This window comes from Meleagris gallopavo, chromosome 2 (assembly GCF_905368555.1).
Source record: "Meleagris gallopavo chromosome 2, MGAL_WU_HG_1.1, whole genome shotgun sequence".
Classification (NCBI taxonomy): Eukaryota; Metazoa; Chordata; class Aves; order Galliformes; family Phasianidae; genus Meleagris; species Meleagris gallopavo.
In genome coordinates this window covers 28,099,937-28,120,698 of record NC_139405.1, presented here as the reverse complement: position 1 = coordinate 28,120,698, position 20,762 = coordinate 28,099,937, and the positions used below count along the sequence as shown (strand labels likewise).

The 20,762-nt window shown below is 44.2% G+C and overlaps 2 protein-coding genes and 1 long non-coding RNA gene across 17 annotated transcripts in view; 2 read left to right on the top strand and 1 right to left on the bottom strand.

The window, feature by feature from the left end:
* DAAM2 (dishevelled associated activator of morphogenesis 2) overlaps positions 1-6,145 on the top strand; it is a 206,805-nt gene extending 200,660 nt beyond the window's left edge. For all 7 annotated transcript variants that reach the window (XM_085219419.1, XM_085219418.1, XM_085219420.1 and 4 more), the window contains one exon: positions 17-6,145. In XM_085219419.1, the coding sequence (XP_085075545.1) occupies positions 17-232 (216 nt within the window). In that variant the 3' untranslated portion in view covers positions 233-6,145. The remainder of the gene's footprint in view (positions 1-16) is intronic.
* Positions 6,146-7,052: 907 nt separating this feature from the next.
* Positions 7,053-20,762, top strand: part of LOC104909652 (uncharacterized) — a 40,710-nt gene continuing 27,000 nt past the window's right edge. For 5 of the 7 annotated variants that reach the window (XR_014882049.1, XR_014882046.1, XR_014882047.1 and 2 more), the window contains exons 1-2: positions 7,053-7,587; positions 20,481-20,546. This is a non-coding gene — a long non-coding RNA (uncharacterized LOC104909652). The remainder of the gene's footprint in view (positions 7,588-20,480; positions 20,547-20,762) is intronic. The other 2 variants (XR_014882048.1, XR_014882050.1) reach the window with 2 other exon arrangements.
* MOCS1 (molybdenum cofactor synthesis 1) overlaps positions 16,346-20,762 on the bottom strand; it is a 33,410-nt gene continuing 28,993 nt past the window's right edge. For 2 of the 3 annotated variants that reach the window (XM_085219414.1, XM_085219416.1), the window contains one exon: positions 16,346-19,712. In XM_085219414.1, coding sequence (XP_085075540.1) covers positions 18,790-19,712 — 923 coding nt within the window. In that variant the 3' untranslated portion in view covers positions 16,346-18,789. The remainder of the gene's footprint in view (positions 19,713-20,762) is intronic. The other variant, XM_085219417.1, reaches the window with a different exon arrangement.

Below are 20,762 nucleotides of genomic sequence, written 5' to 3'. Positions count from 1 at the left end.
GTCTCTTTCTCCACAGCTGAAAGAGCAGAGGGAAAAAGAGAGGCGTCAAAAGAAAGCGAAAGCAGGAAGCATCTCTGAAGAGACTGGGGAGTTTGATGACCTGGTGTCAGCTTTGAGGTCAGGAGAAGTCTTTGACAAGGACTTATCCAAACTCAAGCGTAATCGCAAGCGTTCGGGGAACCAAGGCTTAGAGACAAGCCGGGAGCGGGTGGTGACAAAACTAAATTATTAATTACAAGAGAAAGAAAAATAATCAACCAAAATAAGTGAAGAAAAAGAGCAGAACAAGAAGATGAATGTGTGCAATGGCACTTGGCTGACAGCTGCCCCAAAGGATTTCTTTGGTCTGTGGGTAGAGACATTACCTTTCCATTGATCAGCTTTCCTCTCATCCCTCCTCTGCGCTCCTAATTTGAACCATTATAAAAGTGCCTCTGTGGAGCCAGCAGGGTCTGTGACTGGGCCATGCAGACCTGACAGATTTGCTTCTGGGAGTTGATTGTGTCATGAAAGGCCTCATGATGATGACAGAAAGTACTGGGCCTTGCAGACAGCCTTGCAGCTGGAGAAGGATAATTTTCTGCGTGCCAAAGTGAAAATGAACTATGATCTTCATCTTGCTGATAATAAGCAGGACTAATTTCAGAACAGTTTGGTAAACACCTGTTGCTTCTTCAGTAACTATACTGGCCTTCAGAGTCTTGTCAAGATGTAGTTCTTGAGGTTACAAGGTCCCTCCCAGAATTGGATTTTATAAGCCATTGATCAGCATCCGAAAAATGCTTTTGATCTCATATTCTGTATAGTGCTTTTGTATGGCCTATACTGTCCAAAGCAAGTGATGCTCAGAAGGAAGTAGGAACAAAATGGAATTCGAAAATCAGGATTGACGTAAAATACTTTGCCAAAGTCTTTTGGATTCTGCTTTTCTAGAAACAGTTTTCTGGAATATATTGATGGTTAAGCCTCAAAGTTCTGAAATTTATCTTCTAGGAAAGAAGTTGTGGCTTTTGTTTAGAAAACTGTGCCACTAACAGGTTGGGATTTCACCTGGATGACTGTGGAGCCTGTTATAATTGCTGGGAAGGAAACAGCTGAACATTTCTTATCCATTTTTGCAAGATTCCTTACTGCAGCCCTGAAATGGAAGGATTTCCAATGGAAATTGGAAGCTCCTGAGTATCATTCACAGGTCACAAGTGGGCAAAAAGCAAATGGGACTGCAAGCTGCAAGAAGTAAGATTTCTTTTCCACTTTGTATAGGCTGCAACTGCTGTGGGAATGGACTGGACTTTCTGCATAACAGGATGATTTATTGCATGCACCCCAATCCTATCTAGGGTAATCACATAGTTCAGTAAGATATCAGTGATGTCAAAGGAGAGCTGTACAGGCCACAGCCTTTTTCATTTAGAAAAGATTACTTAGCATGAACCAATGGAAGGTCCCATAAGGAAAACGGAGATTTTTTTCCAGGAGGACACAAAGTCGTGTAAGTAAAGTGGAAACGGGTTAATTCATAAGAAAAAAAAGAAATTTGCATTTACACTGCACCTACAAAGCACACGGTGAAAAAGCAGAGAACCCCAAGAAGATGCTTGAATTCTAAATTTGATTTATCTTCATGGTTCTTGGAAGGGGATTCAATTCTGTGGGCTGCCATGACCCTTTTTTTGTCATTTTTTTTTCTTCTTCAATCTTGCCATCCCTTTTGATTATCAACTCTGGAGAGGGAAAAAGGAAAAGAAAGAAATTGCGATGGATTCTTCCTCCTAGACAAGAAGGGAACAGCATTTGAGAAGAGAAGCCTACATTTACGAACTATATATCAACAGTAAACAGCACAAAGTGTCAAGGAATCCCAGGGAAATGGAAAAAGCTCCATTAGTCACTTTAATATTTTGGTTCTGTTTTTCTATGAATGTCACTTAACCTCAGGCTCAGCACTGAGTCTGCAGAATAGAACTTCTGCCATACACGCTGCCTGATCAGTATTACACACTACCAATATTGGAGAAACCAACAGTGGTGGTTTTCCAAACACTAAAATAATTATGTAAACTATGGAAAGGAGCAAAAAATTTAGAATTGCTAAACTCTAATGTTTCATTGTTTACTGAATTTTGAGACTCCCACCCTACAGTTTCCCTATTTACAACATTCCAGACTGCCGCGCCTCTGTATAATACTCATGGTAAAGAGCTGGTATCTTACAAGAGCTGGGTGCATTCTCCTCCCTTATTATCCCATCGCCCTTCTGGGATTAGCTATTAACAGCAATATCCATTGCAGCAGACACAAGCACCTTGTAGAAGAAAGACTGTATTTCATAAAGGTTTTTGAAAGTTTAACTCTCACTTTTATAAGCATTTTTATTTTAAATTACAAAATGGATTTTTAGAAATGTCTCTTGTAATTTATATTAACAAGCTCCTTGCTGCTCCCCAAAGTAGACATGCCATATCTCAGCCCTTTTTTTTGTTTGTCTTGTTTTGAAGCATGCCATATAATCTATGCCACATAAGCCATATGAGACGTGGTAATATGTGCCAAATTGGTATACAGTGGAATTTAGATTTGGATAATCCCTGAATTCCAAAGATGATATTTTCAGGGATTAGAACATTGTAGATTTCCCCCCTCTTTGTTCTCCTTGGTGTTAGGACTCACTCAGATGTTCAAGTGTAGTGCCAGTGCCAAGATCAGCTCTGGTGCAAGAATGTGTGACCCTTGGCTCTGTCCAACTTATGGCTGCTTGCTTGCTCTCCAGGTACTTGTTCAGTATGGCAGACTGTCAGCAAGGCAGTTCTGTTATAGAAGAAACACCTCAGGGCAAAACCCTTGAATATAAATACAGCATTCCCCACCCCAGTATTTTTCAAACCAGGTTCATGGTTTTGAAAAACTTTTTGAAACTGAAGTCACTTGGCCAGGCCATAAATGTAGCAAAAGCAGAGAGAGTGATAATCTCCCTGTCCATTTGTGTACACAGTTCAGCTGTGATATGAAAAGTTATATGATGGTACGCAGTGCTCCAGTCACAGTGACAGTCAGAGAAAGCTGCTGTAGCTTTGCCACCCTTCAATATATACACAAGTAATAAGAGACTGTGCAACTCCAATAAATCAGCTGTGAGATACATTACTGGAACTGAAAGAAAGCCCAGAGTCATGCCCCCGGTTCATTGCAGCTCAACTTTCTTAGCACTCAAGGGCCCCAGACTTTTGTTTTGAATCAGTGGTGGTGGCTGAAGGTTTCTTTCAGCATGCTGAACAGTCTCCCCTGGCTGTACACTGCTTGGTGAATGTTCATGAAAAGCATTGTGGAAAAGCTTGGTTACTCACTGAGTCAAGCAGTGATTTCCCATTAATACGTCTGCTCTAAAAGATGAGGCTGGCCACAGTAGATAAGGAAATAGTTGGATCTGCTCTAGGACCTGACTTCAGATTTTTTGCAAAGCCAAGTTCATCCCTGCTTGGAGTCTCTGGCATGCTGTGAGTGCAGCTATGCTCTGTTCCTCATGTGCAGTTTTGATTGAGTTGCTGAGTGCCAAGAAAGGTGGGAAAATCTAATCCTTGTCCTCTAGTGCCTCTGTAGCCTGGGTGGGCATAGCAAGCAGTCATGAGGCATAACATTAAGGCAAAACTTCTTTATCATATTCTGAGGGACAGAGAAGAACTAAGGTCTGCTGCTGTCCTTGCAGTACCAGCATTTTAAGTAAAAGCACCAGCATTTTAAGTAAAAGAGGAGGAGATGGGAAAAAGGTTATAGTTGAGGGCTTGTTCTACTTTATATTTTTCCTAGAGAAATGTAGTTGTTGCTAACTTTATGATGAAGTTCTTCACACCTAGAAGAGGAGGTACTTTCTAATTCTCCAAACCTTGTCTGTAGAGATCTAATGCTTCTTCACTTACCTATGTGTCTTTGCATTGTTCTTAAGCAGATTGCATTAGGATGACCCCTGAAAAGACTGCAGAACTTCCCCCCACACACCCCACTCTCTTTGCTCTTTGTCACTCTTCTCAGTTGTCCGTAAGTCTCTGAAAATGCTACGAAGCGAAGTGACTTCAGGGCAGCAAGGCCCTTCCATGCTTTGCAGCACAGCTATGGTCCGGGCACTGGTTCCCTACAAGAGCAGAAGTAGGACTAATATTCAGGGATGAGAGACTCTCCACTAGAGAGACAGCTTGGGCATCCTTCAGAAGCATTTCTGTAATGTGTTCACAGTGTTTGAGGAAGGGAAAGGCATTGTGAGGGGCCCTGATGGAAGGCTGTGGAGCAGGTGTTTCTGTAATGGTCAGCTCCATTGGCTGAATCTTCCCTCTTTTTTAGGAAAGCTCGCACTCTGAGCTGGGTTGTACCAGAGAAGCTTGTGTCAGGAGTTTCCTTGAGGGGAAAGGAAATCAGTTGTACAGTTGATGATGTACATGATATATGCAGTTTTGTTTCTGGGTTGGTTGTTTTGTGTTTGTTGTTTGTTTTTTTTTTTTCTTTTTTTGTTTGGGGGTTAAATGTTTTTGTTTTTTTCTTAAATGGTTTTAGGAATCTCTAAGGGGAACCTGTAAATCTGACACCTCTATTTATTTTGCCTTATTTTAGTTTGCTATGTTTGTATGTATACACTGCATTACAGCAAAGACTCTTGAGACCGTGCCAGGGCATTACACCAGCTAGACAGCCGGCATGGCCATTCTGCAGCAAGCTGAGCAGGGGGTGGGGTGGTGTAGGAGCAGCCTTGGTGTGGGAAGGGAGGCAAGGAAGAACTTCACTTTTGCTTTCATAGGAATAACTCTGCCCTAATAATAATTGACTTGGGAAAGCATGTCTTTTAAAGCATGTGGTGAATTGATGAAAGTAGGTTATTTCAGAATACTCTCTGAAAACAACCATTTTCTTGTCATGAATCATGGTGGGAATATTGAGAAGAGGTAAGCTCCACATTTGCTAACTCAAATTTCAATCTCCAACTCAAATTCTGCATGTAGTGCCAGAGAAGCTGAAATAGGTGTACAAGTATGGATCATACCCTTACCAGAGTTTACATGTTGGTGAGACAAACTGTGACAGGCCAAGGAAGAAAAGATTCTCTCTGATTTCCCTCTCCACTCTACTTCCTCAGAGTCCCAGGGTAAGCAATATTTTTTGGCTGTTTGGTTTTCTCTCTGTGGAGTCTCTAGCAATAACACATGTTCAGCTACAGCTCTTTGGCTTCTGTACTGAACAAGGAAGATTTCCGATTGCCTGCCATTCAAACACTTAGCTGCTGTTGGCCATTCTTACTTTCTTTATTAAAGGTGGAAAAGGCCATCTTGAGTAATATAATTTGGCCAACTGAAAATATAGGTGTAGGTAGTAAAGCTATTTACTATTCTGAGTAGTTTGGATGACTAGATTCTCCTAAAGCTGGCCAGATTATGCTGAGAAGGATGTCATTAGCTTAGAAAGCTGTTATGGCACCTCATTTTGAGTCTGGATGCTTAACAGATATTCCAAACCAGTCTTCTGATACTGGTGTTAATGTGGAATAGATCCAGTATATCCAGTACAGTGTTTAATACCAACATTATTTAAAGCAACATCTGGATCAGAACTCCCCTTTTAAACAGCTTTAGCTGCTGAGAAGATGTTCTACAGAGCTTTCAAAGGGCTTGGTCCTTTCAGCTGTTCAACAGTTGGAGCTCTCACTCAGCTGATCTAGAAAAGCCTCTATGATATGCTACTGACAACCCAGCCCCTCTACACTGCTTCCCATCTTCAGACTTGCCCCTAAATACTCTCTTCCAAAACCTTTGCTGTTTTAGAATTGTAGGAGGACATCAGGTACCTGAGCCACGCTCAATGCTTCTCCCTTCCAAACTGTATTCAGCCATTCTCCTCCTCTGCCAGCCTGCTCAGTTTAAAACTTCCAGATCATTTTTGGAGGTGCCCCTGCCTGCCGAGCTGGAAAGTATAGTGCTGCTTACTGACGTGGGAGGTTGTGTGCTGCTGTAATGCCTTGGCGTATCCTCATTTCTTAGTCAGTTTAAGACTATAAGTGAATTAAATGTACAAATCCTGTAGTGTCCTTTTTATCTGTATCTTTTTATAAGAATATACTGTAATACTAAAAAACAAAAGCAAAAAAATTAAAGATATATTGCCCCCACTGCGTCTCAGTAAATTTATTATTTTCTATGCTTTCACTGGACAGCGTTACAGGTGAGTTGGAGTCTGAGTGCACTGTTTTTCTTGGCTCTGGGTCTTTCATTTTGATTGAGAGCATGTAGTTCTTCAGTGACACAGTCACTGCAGAGCTGGTGAGAAACTGCAGAGATAGTTCTGGCAGGAAGGTGGAAGAGCATAGGGAAAACTGAAATTCACTTAAACAAAGAACAAAAAAATCCACCACATCAGTCTTGCTATCTCAGAGCTCATAGTCCACATGTGGACACACTCGTAGAACAGCACGTAAGGCTGTAGGGCTGGCTGTAAACTTGCTTATCTGAGCAGCATCCTCAGAGGAAGAGTGTGAGTGAGAGGAGAAGATGGTAAGAGAGGATGGCTTCAAAGGAAGGAGTTCAATAAGGCTAGATGAAAGGAATCCAGGAAAGCCAGCTTCAGGGACGTGGGAGGTGACAGGGAGAGAAGTTGGGTATAGCACAGCAGGGCAAGCACGAGGTATGTAAGGGCTGGGGCTAATTTGTGTGCACTTGAGGAGTGGGTGAATCCAGGGACAAGCTAAGGAATTCCTTGGAGCTCAAGGGCAGAATGTTGTTTTTACTTTAGACACTCAGCATGCAGCTGTTTCACTTACACATTAATCTCCTTGTCTCTGATAACATAAATTGGTCACTGACAACATTCCTCCTTAAGCCACAAATTTTCATGGTTATCTGCTATCATGAAAGTGTGATTTTCTAACTGTGAGCTCTGGCAAATCTCATGCCTAGCTTAGATCAGGCTGCACAGTATGTTTCTGCAGTAGATGGGATCTCAAAGCTCCAACTCTTGGTTGTGGCTCTCAGGTGGGAAGGGCCATGGCAACGAGCAAAAGCAAATAGGGTATATTTGCTTGCACAGGTTGAGAGAGAAAAGGCAGAGGTGTGGCTCTGAGTGCTATGTGGATAGACTCATTTTGTATGTGTTAAAAGGGCTTTCAGATTCTCTGTCTTTGGTCTGTTTGATTCAGACTTGGCTGAGCCTGGCTACAAGATTCTTGTTTTACAGATACAAGGGAGGGCCGTTTCTGAAATCCATGTAAGATATGAGTGGCGGAGGGAAGATGACAATACAGGAACCTACCTGTCTCTTCTCTAGCAGCTGGGTTTCAGTAAAGAAGGCAAAGCCATTGTTTTTCCTATTGTTGGAAGTCAAGCCCAGCAGCATTTGAATTCTGGCTGCACTGAGCAAACAAAGAGGTATCCTGCTTAAGTTATACAAAGATCTTTTTTTCTTTTCTATTTTGACTGGTATTGGAGAATGCAGTGAGGAGCTGCTGTTCTGCCCTACGGGGTGGCTTTGGTACAGATGCTTCCTTTAATCTTCCCATCTGGCTTCTTGTTGTGACTATAGACTGTCAGCTCTTCGTCACCTCTGCGTAGAAGCAAGGTAAGTGCCTTCTGGCTTTTTTTTCTGAGCAAAAATAGTGTTAGGGTTTTGCTGTCCTGAATGAGTGGCAGTGAAGAGGAGGGTAAGAGGAGCTTTTCTGTCGTGCTGGGTAATTCTGAAGATCTATTATTCATTGGTTTCTCCTTTCTTTAACCTTTGGCTTCTGTTTAAACAAAGATGACTTTTATCTCTGCCATAGCAGATATAGTATCTTCTGGGAGAAATCAGCTTGGCCTTTTGGGAACTGCATTCTGTTGCCTAGTAACAAAATAATAAAATACTTTTGCCCCTTTCATCCCCCTCAGAAGTCCAAAATTTGGGTTTCAAGGTTGTTAAGCTAGATTTTGTTTATTCATTTAATGTTTCTTTAGCTAAGGGGCTTCTTGCTGTTGTCTCTGAGACATAGTTGTTATTTATCTTTACTTTGGTCAGACTTTCAGCAGGAGGGTCATCTTTTATTATTATTTTTTCTCTTTTTTCTTGTCTCCATTGGTCTCAGTGCAGATTGGTTACAGGAAATGAGGGTGATGCTGTTTGTAGACCTATGTATACCTGCTTAAATTTTTTGAGGAAGTGGGGTGGGATGCTCTGCTCTTTGGAACCTTAGTCTGGCAGACTGAATTTTTGTATAAGATAGCAACGTAGAGACTAATTAAGAAAGCGAAATGTCTTATTCAGATGTGCCCTCATGAGGGAAAGAAGCAGAGGAGGAATAAAACAAGGTAGGATGTCAGTTTGGCATACCTGGTTTTTATCTTGATGTTTCCAGGCAAGATGAAAAAAAGGTATAAAATATATAATGAAATGCATATCAAGGTTGATTAAAATAGTAGGGAGACTAACCAAAGTTTAGTGTAGATTTAGTTTGATTTCAAACACCAAACTATGGGTTGAGCCTATGAAAAGAAATCGTCACCTTGAGTATTCACTGTTACTTAAAAGCAGGGTGCTTAGTATGTCTTGCCTGAAGCTCATGCTTCCTCTTCCATGTGTCAGCTTCTTGCCTGGAAGGTTGGGACAAACATGGCTGATGTGTCCTCCTGGCTGCATGTGGTGGGATGAGGGTCTCTCCTGAATTCAACTGGGATCAGTGTGACTGCCCTGTCCCTCAGAGGCACTTGAGTTTCTTGAGGTATCCACAAAGCACCTGGGTGAAGGTCCCCAAGGATCTCCTTGCAGTGCTGCCATTGTGCACAGAATCAGCTCTGATGCTGGAAAAGTGGTTGGCAACTTGGCCTCTCAGAACTGCTGTTGCCTTGCTGGTCAATGTTTAACAGGGAGATAGAGCTAAAATACTCACCCCCACTCCCAAGTAATTCTTTTTCTATCTGTTTCAGAAAATGTGGTTTTATTTATTTTTATTTTTACTGTTATAAATCAAAAGGGTCCTGATCTTGTATTGGAGTAGAATTCAGACTTCAAAAATGATCTAGTAATAGAAATACCAATCATCCTTCCAGCACTCCTTTGAAAGGAAAAAGCCTCTTAGAAAGGAAACACAACTAGGATTCTTCTAAAGGGTAAATTTTTGCTTTTTTAAGGACAAATATTTGTCCTCTACTCTCACAGCTGAGTTCCCCTCTTTATTCTTATGCTCAATTAATGAAGATCTTCCTAGTTCAAAAGAAAAAACTCTTTCTAGCCATAATCAAAGTATGAAAAATGACATGAATGTGGTGAGGAGTTCCATCTCATTGCCTCTCCCTGGGGTCTCCAGCAGTGTGTGGTCACTGAGGGTGAGGAAAGAGGTGCCAGACAACCCTCCATGCCTGCTCTCAGTGCTCTTGGACCTGGGCAGCCACACATCTCTGCAGGACCAGAGCATACAAAGGAGGGCAACAAAGATGGGGAAGGGTCTGGAGGGCAAGATGGATGAGGAGCAGCTGAAGTCCTTGCTTTGTTCCTCCCAGAACAGAGGAGACAGAGGGAAAGCCTCATGGCGGCCTACAGCTTCCTCACCTCAGGAGAATTTGCTGCCCTTTCTCTATGGCATCCTTGATATAAACATTCTTGCACACACACTGTTACTCTTTTAAAATAATGGTAACAGAACATCTTCCCTTCTTCTGGTCTCTAGAATTAAAACTTTTCTTTAAATACAGAGAAGGCCATTTCTGCAGCTGGAGAGCTGAAGCTGCCTCTGGAGCCGGCAGGGACACACAGCGTTTCACTGCAGAAGCAGCTCCAGAGCTGAAGCAGTATAACATTGAGACCTGAGCTAGCTGTGGTCTTTGGGATGGTGATTGCCTGCCAGCTCCCAGAGTGTCAGTGCTGGGCTGCAAAAGCAAGCATGTCTTGGACTTGCACCAGGGTCGAAGTGGGAGACTCCAGCTTGTCCCATATCTGAGATGTTGTCCTTGTGAGACAGCTGCCAGTTGCAGATCTGTTCCTAATTAATCGTCTCCAGAGGGATGCTGACCAGCACATCCCAAACCCAAAAGCAGGATGGGAGGAGGAAGGGGGTAAATCAGATATTGAAGCAATTTCACTCTCTAATTTTTAACCCAAGCTGGCATCCTAATCCAGACAGGAAGGCAGCAGGAGTTTGGATAGAGATCAGTAGTCCTGACAGTGTGTTACAGAGCAGAATCAGTGTAATTATGGGCAGATGGACATAATCACAGAAATAGCTGAGCTCTGATGAAGGGCAGGCTCTTTCCTAAGAGCTTCTTACAGGAATGATGGCCAACTCTCTTTCCTCTTACTTCTGCCAGCACTTTCCATCAGTTCCTCTACAAGGAACTTTACTGTCACTGAATATTTCTGCCTTTTGTACTCACTGAAACTAAGATGTCACCAGTGCAGGTGGATTTTTCTCCTTCTGAGGCAAGAAAGTGACATTATATAAAGCAACTGGTACAAGCTGAAGGGCAGAAGCCACATCTGCTAAGAGTAACTTCGGTAATTTGATGGCAAATGTTACCTTCTCCAGATGCATGACAGAGATGAAGAGTGTTCAGGCCTGCAGATCCATGTCCAGGTGCTCGTTGCCTAGTGTACAGAGCTATGGGAAAGATGGATTGGCATTCCCATCTGCAAACAATGATTTGAATAACTTAGCGAGCATGATAATGTTGGTCTGGCCCAATGCTCTGTGGTCAGGTCCTCCTCGATCACAGTCCAGGCCTGTAGTGGAAGGACTGTGCTCTCCTTCCTGCCTTGGTCACAAGTGACGTGTGATGCCAAGGGCCACCTGTCTGCTCCCAGCTGAGGAGCAGAGCCTGTGCCCAGAGCAGGACATGGTGCTGAGGCCAAGGGGGTGATTTTGTGCACCTGGGGATCAGGGGCTCTATGAGCATTCCGTGCATCATATTGATTCCATTGCTGATCTGGGTCAGATTTCTCTCACTCTATGTGAGCTCTATGGTGCAGAGCAGTGAGATTTGGGGCATATCTCTCACTGATCTGCCTTTGCCATCACCATGAACTTTGCTTCCCAAATGCCTTGGAAGTGCTCCTGCCCCTGACAGGGTCAGGGGCCTCAATCAGAGCCCGGCCTGTCCTTTGGAGAGCTTCAGCCACACGTGTGTGTGGAGACATCTCGTCTGAGGGATGAGGCTAAAAGTAGGCCCCTGTAAAACCCCTGAACAGCAGCTCCACCACCAGCTGCTCCAACAGGCTAATGTACTTGTTTCCTAGTTGAGCTCCTTGCTGATGTAGACATGGCCTCTGCGCACGTGTGTCAGCAGGGGAACAGGTGCCAAAAGCATGTCAGCAGGAGAAATTCTTACTGGTGCCAGGCAAGGGTGGAGGAACACTGGAGTTCTTCCCTTCTATAAATGGTTTTGGTGAAAAAGATTACAGCAGCGAGGGCTGGGTGAGCTTTGTGAAGAGACACGTGAGCTGGAGGAATATTTTGGCTAGATTAGATATAAGACAAGGACCATGAATGCAGCCCGTCCACGCCAAATGTGAAAAGGCCGCACTGACTTGTGTCAGATATCTAATGGGATGTCTTTTCTCCAGCAGCAGAGCGAGAGCATTCCCGGGGCTTAGAGAAGCAAGTGCAATCACTCTTACTAAGGCCTCATTCCATACTGTAGGACATAGTTGCATCCCTGCTCTCATATGAAGTGACCCAAGCCCCAGGGAGCTGCCTCTCTTTTGGCTGAGGGCATGGGGAAAACTTGTCAGGTTCAGCAGCAACGCAGTGGGTCTGGAGAGGCCCTGGGATATAGGGAGCCCTGCTCCTGCTGCTAGTGAAACATGGGAGTCCTTCCTTGCTTGCTCCTTATCCAGCCAGCTGGGTTTAATTTTAGAAACACAGTACTATCTTGGGGCATCTTTTTCCACGGAATGCAAGTCTTTAAGTAAATAAATAACAGCTTTGTCAAGGTGGAATGATGGCCCATAACCACACTGCAAAACACACACCGAGTGAGCTGAGCCCTGCTCCTCTTGCATGTGGAACAACTTTGTGCAGATACAGTGGCTGCTCTGCCCCTCTCTCTTCCTTCGACCCCCTTCTGAGCTGGTCTTGTGCATTGATTAAAAAGAAATAAAAACACCTTGAAATATCAGCTTTGGAGAAGTGGAAATGAAAACCCCTCCAGCTGCTGGGGTTCAACTAGAGTTTTCTGGCAGAGGTTTGTAAAAGCTATGGTTTACCAGTGATCAGCTAAGCGTTACTGTCGATGCCTTAGCTGTGTATGGGACATCCCATAAGGATGTGCTCTGAGGCATCCTCATTGAGTCCCAAGGAAAACAGCAGGCTATAAAGATGAATGCAAGAAACTTGTGTTTAAATACCCCTCCCAGTCTGGCTGGCTGAGAGCCTTCAGCACGCAGTTGTGTTGCTTATGGCTGAGTGTCCTGGGTGTGTCTGTCAAAGCTCATTCACTGGCTGGAAAATCCTGTTAAAGTCATTTTACCAGAGCAAGAGCCCATTTGCACCGCTCAGGTCCAGCAGCTCTGAGATGCCTGCATGGCATCTGTTGCATAAGCTCTTGGTAGCCCTGTGTCTCTGAATCAGCAAGGTGAGGTTTTCTCAGGCCCCCAGTCTGAGCAAGATCTTACTGTGATGGCCTTCCTCTGGTGGACCTAAAATCTGCAAGAGGGAACAAATGATGTCAAAATTATCCAGACTTCTGCTGTCCTCCCAGCAAAGCAAGCAGACAGTTTTCCTCCTGCTGCTGGGACAATATGGCGCTGAGAGGACAGGATGCTGTGCTCAGAAGAGCCCATCTTGCGTGCAGTAGGAATTGGCAGAGGCCAACTGAGTGTCTCCTCAAAGCAGAAGGAGCGGATAGACTGTGCCTAATTGCGGAGGTGTGAGTGAGCTCTGGCAGAGGCCTTTGTAGCAATTGGGTTTGAAATCTGTGGCTTGGAAAAAGTATTGTGTAGTATCCTCATGTCATGTGCTGACAGGATGCTTGAAGAGGCTTTGTTCTGGTCTTCCCGTGTCTTGTGCTTTGTCCCACAGCCCTCAGCAGGAGTGTTTCTGTGTGAAATTGGGATAGGTTCTGTGTGCCTCTTTGGGTTTAGTACTTAAATTTGCTGCAAGGCCTGGGGATTGCTGGCTGCCCCTTGGGCTGGCTGGTGGCTTCCCTTCTCCAAGCACTGCCAGAGCGGGGAGGATTTTCCACAGACATGGTACTGCCTGCTTCTCCTCAAACTGCCTGGTTGACCCGTCTCCTCTCCTCCTTGGCCTCAGCTTGAGGCTTTCACTGGTATCACTCATTTGGAGGGATTTTTTTTCCCCTAAACTCTAGTGAAGGCCCTTTCCTGAGGGGCCAGGCGAGCTCTGCCCATGTTCCCTGTAAGCCATGGATCACAGCAGCCCTGGCAGCAACTTCTGTTTCCACTGAACCCAATTAAGATCCAGTCTTGGCAGGATAGAGCCTTCAGAACTGCCAGCTGCAATAGGAGAGATGAGGCTTTGAGGGCAGCAAAAATTGCTCCCTCCCCTCTGCTCTGCTTATTTCTTGGATTTGAGCTGAGGATGGCCCCAGGAGCCCATCTGCAGAAGCCAAGTGAGCCACACAGAGCTGAAACATTCCCATTCAGCATCCAGCCTTGGGTGGGGAAGCTCAGCTCTCTGTAACGCAAAGGCTGTGGGTGGCAGCCTGGAGATGGCTTCAGGGGAGGGAGGACATAACCCCACGTGCTCCAGCTCATCTGGAACTTTGCACATGGGGAGACTTGAGTGATGAAATGACCCCATTAGTTAATCGGGGTGTTCCTTAAGGACTTGGGAAGTGGCGGAAGAGGTCAGGTCTGTGCAAATAAAACCCCTCTTCCTAACTCCCAGGAGCAGAAGCTGCCCGGCGTGAGGCCATGCAGCTCTGCTGCTGCTGGAGCTATGCCACAACTTGCACCAGCTGGTAACTGGCCCAGGGCATAGCTAATGGAGCAGCTGTGTATCTGCTAGCATATGTTTTTTCCAAGCATAATATTAACACAACTTTACAGTTGCCCGACCCTCTGTTGTCTCTCCCTCTTCCTCCGCTGCCTCCTGTCACTCATGTGCACCTTGCAGCCAAGCTGCCCTTGACATTGGAACCAGAAACTTTGCTTTTGCTGGCCTTGCATCCTTTCAGGTATGTACCCTGAAACTATCATGGATATAGAGGAAAGCATTTCTGTTGCATTTATTTTTGCGGCTAAGTCTATGCGGGAAGAGCTTAGTAGGACTATAGAGGTTTTCTGGTTTTAAGCAGGCTCTCCAGAATCTGGATGATGGTCCCACCATTGCAGTCAAGCTGTGATTGTGAAGCTGAGCAATGCCTGGGGTTGTCATGCAGCTCTGCTCGAAGCAAGTCTCAGCAGCATCTTGGGGCATCTGGCCCTTAAACTTGCACTAAACTTGCACTCAGCCATACTTAACCTCTGCTATTCTGGGATCTTTCTCCTCATCGAAGGAGCAAATAGAATGAGCTCAAAAATAGAGGTGCTAAACTGAAGGCTTTCTAAACACGGCACTGGCAGCACAGAAGGTGAAGCTAGCTGGATTTATGCCTCAGCTACTGCTGTATAGACTTGTGGAGACAAAATGAAAATTTGCTCTTATTATGACAGAGTGCACTGAGTTCACCCAAAGCCGTTCAGGCCCAGCTTGTGAGGAAGGCTTCAGCCACTCCACCCTGTGCCTTTCCAGGGTGCGTGCCAGGCACGTCACGGGGTTTGCCATCATCATAGCTTTTATAGCGCTCCTCAGATCACTTGATTTTGAGACCTATGTTGAGGCTTTGTCCTGAAATCTCCCAAAAAAGCTTAGTCAGCCCACTGCACCCAGCAACTCCCATTTTCACATTTGCTGAAACGCTAAGCTGCTCTTAGAATAAAGCTGTCGAAAGTGGAGGGAGGTAAACCATGCTTTCATTGAACTAATTAGCAGTCCTGTGTCCTGGCCAAAGCACACACTATGCTACAGCCATTTTTAAGCCGTTACATGCCTGCCTTATTGTTGCTGATCCGGCCAGGAGCTGCCAGCTATGGGCCAAGGAGGGTTGAGATGGAGGGCCTGATTCTGTTCAATCAAATCCCACGTGAAGCTGAGTAACCTCAGTGATTTATGAAGAATTACTACAGGTCGCCACTGGCTTAGAATAGCTAAAATTTTCTTCCTATTTTTAGTGTTCAGCTGTTGTTGCTTTTAGGGTCTAGTTTTATGCCTTCTCATTCTGAAAGAGGTCCCTATTTTACTTACGGCCTAGCTTTTGCTGGCTTATCCTTTAGTACTTTGCATCCAGTTTTTTCCAGGGCAGTCTAAGGGTGGGGTGACTGGCCTCAGGATGTGGCCAGGAAGGAAAGAAGCTTGCCTGCCACAAAAGACACAGGCTGGATTGGCAGGGAAGAGACAATAAAACACAGATGGGAAATTAGCTGGGACAAATGAGTTTCCAGGAGAGGATAAAAGATGTGCTGTAAGGGCAAGCAACACTTGCTTTGTGTTCCAGTTGCATTTGGCATGTAAAGCGTTAGTGGCATGACTTGCCCTTATGGTATCTTCCAGAAAGATGTGGTAGGCTCGTTGCTTTACTGCATTTTGAACTGTCAAAAATCTAGGACCTGTTTTCTAATCTGGAGTCAGAAAATGGATGTAAAGTATTGTGCTGTAGTCCCAGGGTAAGCAGCATTTTGAGGCTGTGCCTGATGGGAGACTTTCCAGCAGTATGGCCACGGTCTCAGCCCTCTTGCACAGTGCCTGCTGTTGGCTTCCTATGGGGCTGCACTGAGCAGCAAGTTACAGCAAACTGCTCCACCAATGCTACTTCCTACCGGCCTTCCAGATAGCAAAAAAGGTGAGATCTCTCCTAGCATCTCAGCTGGATCCGAAAGGGAACCTCCCTTACAACTTTTACTCAGGAGGGATGGACTTGTGTACAGGCAGTTCTGTGGGCATTCATTTCAGTGGCCTCTTAGGCTAAGAAGGAAAATGGGTGAGGTGCTCCTTCCTTACAGGACTGCACCACAGAGCAATGCTAAGTTATACGCATCCACTGATGTGTAATCAGAGAAGTGGGAGACAGCAGGATTAAAGATGAAATGATAAATTATGCTGCCAAGCCTACAAGATCATTCTATTTAAGTACAGCCAGGTAGAGCTGAATTTCACTCAGCAACATAAAAAGAAATAGTAGCTTCCTTGCAGTAATGTTATCCTAACTGATCTCCTCCTAATTGCTGACTAATCACGGTAACTTTCAAAACCTGTTTTGTTGCTCATTCTGAGTTAAGTACTTATAGAAGCTGAGGACTAAAAAACCAACCATTCCTTTCAATGAGTGAATGGGAAAAAAATGTATTCAAAACAATGTGAAACAATTACAACAAGCATTTATTAAAAACAGTGGACAAAAAAAAGCAAGCCTTCGAAAAGTATTCATCACGTTGTACCATTGCCCACCCAGCACCACTGAAACATACCAGCTCATTTCTCTTGCAAAATGTTCTGTTGAAGTATGTTTCATCATCTATAAATGTGCATAGTTTCGAGACTTGACAATAGAACATGAGCATAAAATGGCACCAAAGTACATTTGCCTAAAGCTTCTAGTTACTCTCAACCCAAGAAAGTATGTAGTGAGATGTGCGTTAAGTGATAAGATGTGCGTGGTAATCATGCGTGTGCTCTGTAGTACCTGGTATGATCTTAAGTCTTTTCTGTGAGTTTTACAGCATGACAGCAAACTTCTCTGAAGCCAAAGAATCGTATGCCCCAAAGCATCATTTTATTACTACTGAGTATGTCTGGTTTTCTTAAATTTTTCAAGACTGGGTGAAGACAGGGATGGCAGTGTGTGCTGTGCGTGGAGGGGGTAGGGAGGGGAAGTTAAGTGCTTGTGTAAGTCAGCTAACTTAGCAGGTTCACACATGCTGCTTTTTCCAGGGGATTTATTTCTACACTGATGAGGGGAGATGATGTGCACAGCATTTCTACATGGTCTCTCATGGTTGCAGGGTCAGCTGGAATTCTTAGTGCCTACCTGAGGAAGATGCTCGAGTGAGATAATTCACTGCCATCTCCTGTACAATGTTAAGCTGACTTACTATGGATTTACAAACAGTTTAGTGATATTGATGGAATCAGGAGTATAACAGTGAATGTAGGCCTACAAATGTTTGTAGTGTTGACCATCTTTGTTATTAAGTAATGTAGAATCCCTCTGCTTTTCTGAGCTTGCTCAGCAGTAGCTGTAGCTGTTCTGTGTGCCTGACCTCAATGACAATGAAAAAAAGAATCTAACCAACCTGCAATGGAAAAAGTGCTTTCTGTGTTAACTACTGTATGAGATTCATAATGCATAAGTGAATACATCCGTAGTATTTCTTACTGACTCCTCATATTAGACCTGTGCTTACTTTAAAGGAGCAGGATGTGCGTGACTGTGCTGTGTGCTTTACTCATGCTCACAGTTTAACGTTATTCCATGAAAAGCAATGGCTTGCAAAGTTTAAGACAATTTTCCCTGCAGCCTCCTTAAAGCTGTCTTCAACTCTCTGTGCGTATTGAGAGGCAGCACCCTGAACAATATGGAGCTTCACATTAGCCATAAGTACTAGAAAACAGGTAAACCGAAGTTGAAAATATCATCTTCAGTGCATATAAATTAATGTTTAAAAGGGATCCACCCAAAATGAAATGCTGATTAATTTCTTTTTAGGATAGTCAATTATCAAAGCTATTCAGAGCTACATGACAGTCCACTTCTGGCAACTTACATGGGACAACTTAAATACTTGCAGACTTCATGAAAGCAAGTTAGAAAAAATGCAGGAAAACACTCTGGCTGAGGCAAGAGTAACAATCCCAGTCCTCCAAGTAAGTGCCTGCTGGTCTTAGTCTTTCACCTGTCAGGACCACGCAGCTTGGGGGTTACTAGGAGCTGCACTATAAAATTAAAAAAGTGTAGTCTTCTGGGGCTTGATCTGACAGCTCTTACTAAAGTCAGGGAGAGCTGAAAACTACTTCCATGCATGGCATAATTAAACTCTTAATGCAGACATAGATGTAGGCAGTGCCTCAATGTATTTGAGTGCCAAGATCAAAATGCTGGAACATGCTTCTGAAGTCGTAAAAGTTACCTTTCAGATCAGCCAAATAATTCTTCCAACACCAGAAACCTGATGTTCTACACCATATTTCACAGTGTTCAAGGTAGAGAGAGCTGGGCAGCTGCAATCTCCTTTAGTTTTGAAACTCAGAGGTGGATATTTCCTACTGGAGTAGTACTGAAAAGGGACAGGAGCTGAGCCTCTGACCCCGACTGTTCCAAAACCATAATCTCTGACGTACGATAAATTCTCAGAGCTGTTTTCTTCTCCCTCTCACCATCTAAACTCATCTGAGGAGATGGGGGCACAGACAGACAGAAGCAGTTCTGAAATCCTAATCCCTGACTAAAGAATAGTTGCCAAATAACAGTACTTTCAACACTTGTTTCATTTCCAGAGCTCACAGTTGCATGGTGTGATGACAGCAGCTGTGAATATTTCACAGCAAGAAGAAAAAGAAACCTTCTGTACTGTAACTAGGAATCTTTGCTCAACCTCATGGTGAGGACACTAAAATGAAATCTGGCTGAGCAGAGAAGTCTCTCCTCTCTAAAAAACCCACTTACTCAGCAGCTGGCTAAGTAGCTCCTCTATTCATTCAGAAATAAGTGACAGGGTAAGGCAAAATGAGAGTCATATAGTAATATACTGAGGTCTACAAGCTTACTACTGCTGAGTGAAAGCTGTTCTGTAAGAGGCTGTCTTCTAGCAGTGGTTATCTAGAGGGCTGGAAGTGTCTGGATATGATGTAGACTCTAAACTTCTAGAGAAGTCTCCTCTCTGCCCACCTGTCTTACTAAGCAACTTCACTTCCTCAATGACAATGTCATGAGTGACTGCTTTGCACATGTCATACACAGTCAGGGCAGCCAGGCTGGCAGCTGTCAGAGCTTCCATCTCCACACCTGTCTTCCCCCAGGTCTGGCAGGAGCAGTGAATCACCACTGTACATCTGGCCTCATCCAGGCTCAGGGATACCTCAACATGGCTAAGAGGGATGTTGTGACACAAAGGGATCAACTGGCTAGTCAGTTTAGCTCCCTGAATTCCTGCAATCTGTGCTACTGCCAGCACATCCCCTTTCTTCATTTGGTTCTGCCTCACCATCCCAAATGCCTTCTCACCCAGGCGAACAAAAGCAACAGCAACAGCACTTCTTCTGGAATCTGGTTTCCCTCCAACATCCACCATTGTGGCCCGTCCTTCTTCATCTGTGTGAGTCAAGTTATCGGAGGCACGACGGATCTTGATGCAAGATCCCGAATTCCTGTTAGAGAATTCAGATCCTGGACTTGCCTCTTTGGACTGACAGTCCATAGAAACTTGGCCAACAGAAGAAGCCTCAAGGCACTTTGTGTCAGATGTGGAGCTCAAGTCCTTTTGGAAGACACAGAAGCCTCTCAGCTGGGTTTGTAGAATTCTTGTCCTTAGGTACCACTGTTGCTCTGGGTGAAATCTTGGCAGGATAAGCTGTTTTGTAAGTTTATTTCTTATTAATGCTTTTCCCATTTGCTTGGATAAACTTGCTCTCAAAGTTAGCCAATGGCTAAATGCGTGGCCCCACAGTTTTGAATATAGAGGATTCTGTAGGGCATCTTGGCATAGAGGGAATGACATCAATGCAGGCTCTGAAAAAAAGAAGAGAAAATAACATGAGGATGCCTGACTAACCAGAAAGTTAAGCTAAGTCTGCAGTAGCTGAGAACACTGGTGGAACCTTGCTTGGGACCTTTTGTATTACAAAAAGCTTTAGAAACCTGCAAATATCCCCTTTTCTCTTCAAGCTTTGTCTTCCCACTTACCCACTCACCAGCATTTACTGACTTGTTATTCTGAACACTGGGACTTAAAACACTTATTTAGAAGTCTCTGACAAAAGGAAACAATTTGCTTCTAAAGTATCAATGCTTACTGAGAAATAGCAGCTAAGAAAGCTTACAAGAACAGCAGGCCTAAAACAGCATCTCAGCACCCATTTGAGACTCCCAGCTTCAGTCTTCTTTGAAAGCTTGGCAGGGTAAGTAAAGAAATTCTTGCACTTGGATTCTCAGCTCCTCTTTTCCAAACACCTTCTCCTAGCACAGGCAGCTATACTTTTCCTGCTTTCATCCCCTGCAGAGAAGGGTCATGCCAGCACCTGAGGACAGCAAGGACCAGAAGCACCACCTGCAATTGCACTGTCTACAGCATGCAGGGTGGCTCTGTGATGGGAACCTTCCTTATTACTGCCAGCTCTAACCACATTACTGACAGCTCAAGTTTAAGCACCGGAAAAATCACACTCCTCTCATAGACATATTTTAAATCTACTAAGAGCTATGTTCCAAGTTGAGCTGGCATAGCTCCCAGCCCACCTGCCCCTTTCGCATTTAATCCCTTGGTTTTGGCTTTTGCAGAGGGATTAATGCCAAGTGTCAAGACAGAAGGAGTCTTTTTCACATAAAAGAAGAGATTTGTAGTAAGTAAGTACAGAGAAAATGGTATAGAAGTAAGTGGCTAAAGTCTTACTTTAATAAACCCACTGACAACAACTCTTCTCCTAGAGCTCCAGTTCTCCTTGCTCTACTTTGTGAAAAATGTGGAGCACCTTGCTGAGTTACCTTTACTGCCCAGACGTACAGATATTGCCTTGAACTGTCCACATTACAATAACAGGACGGATAATGTTCTAGCTGTGT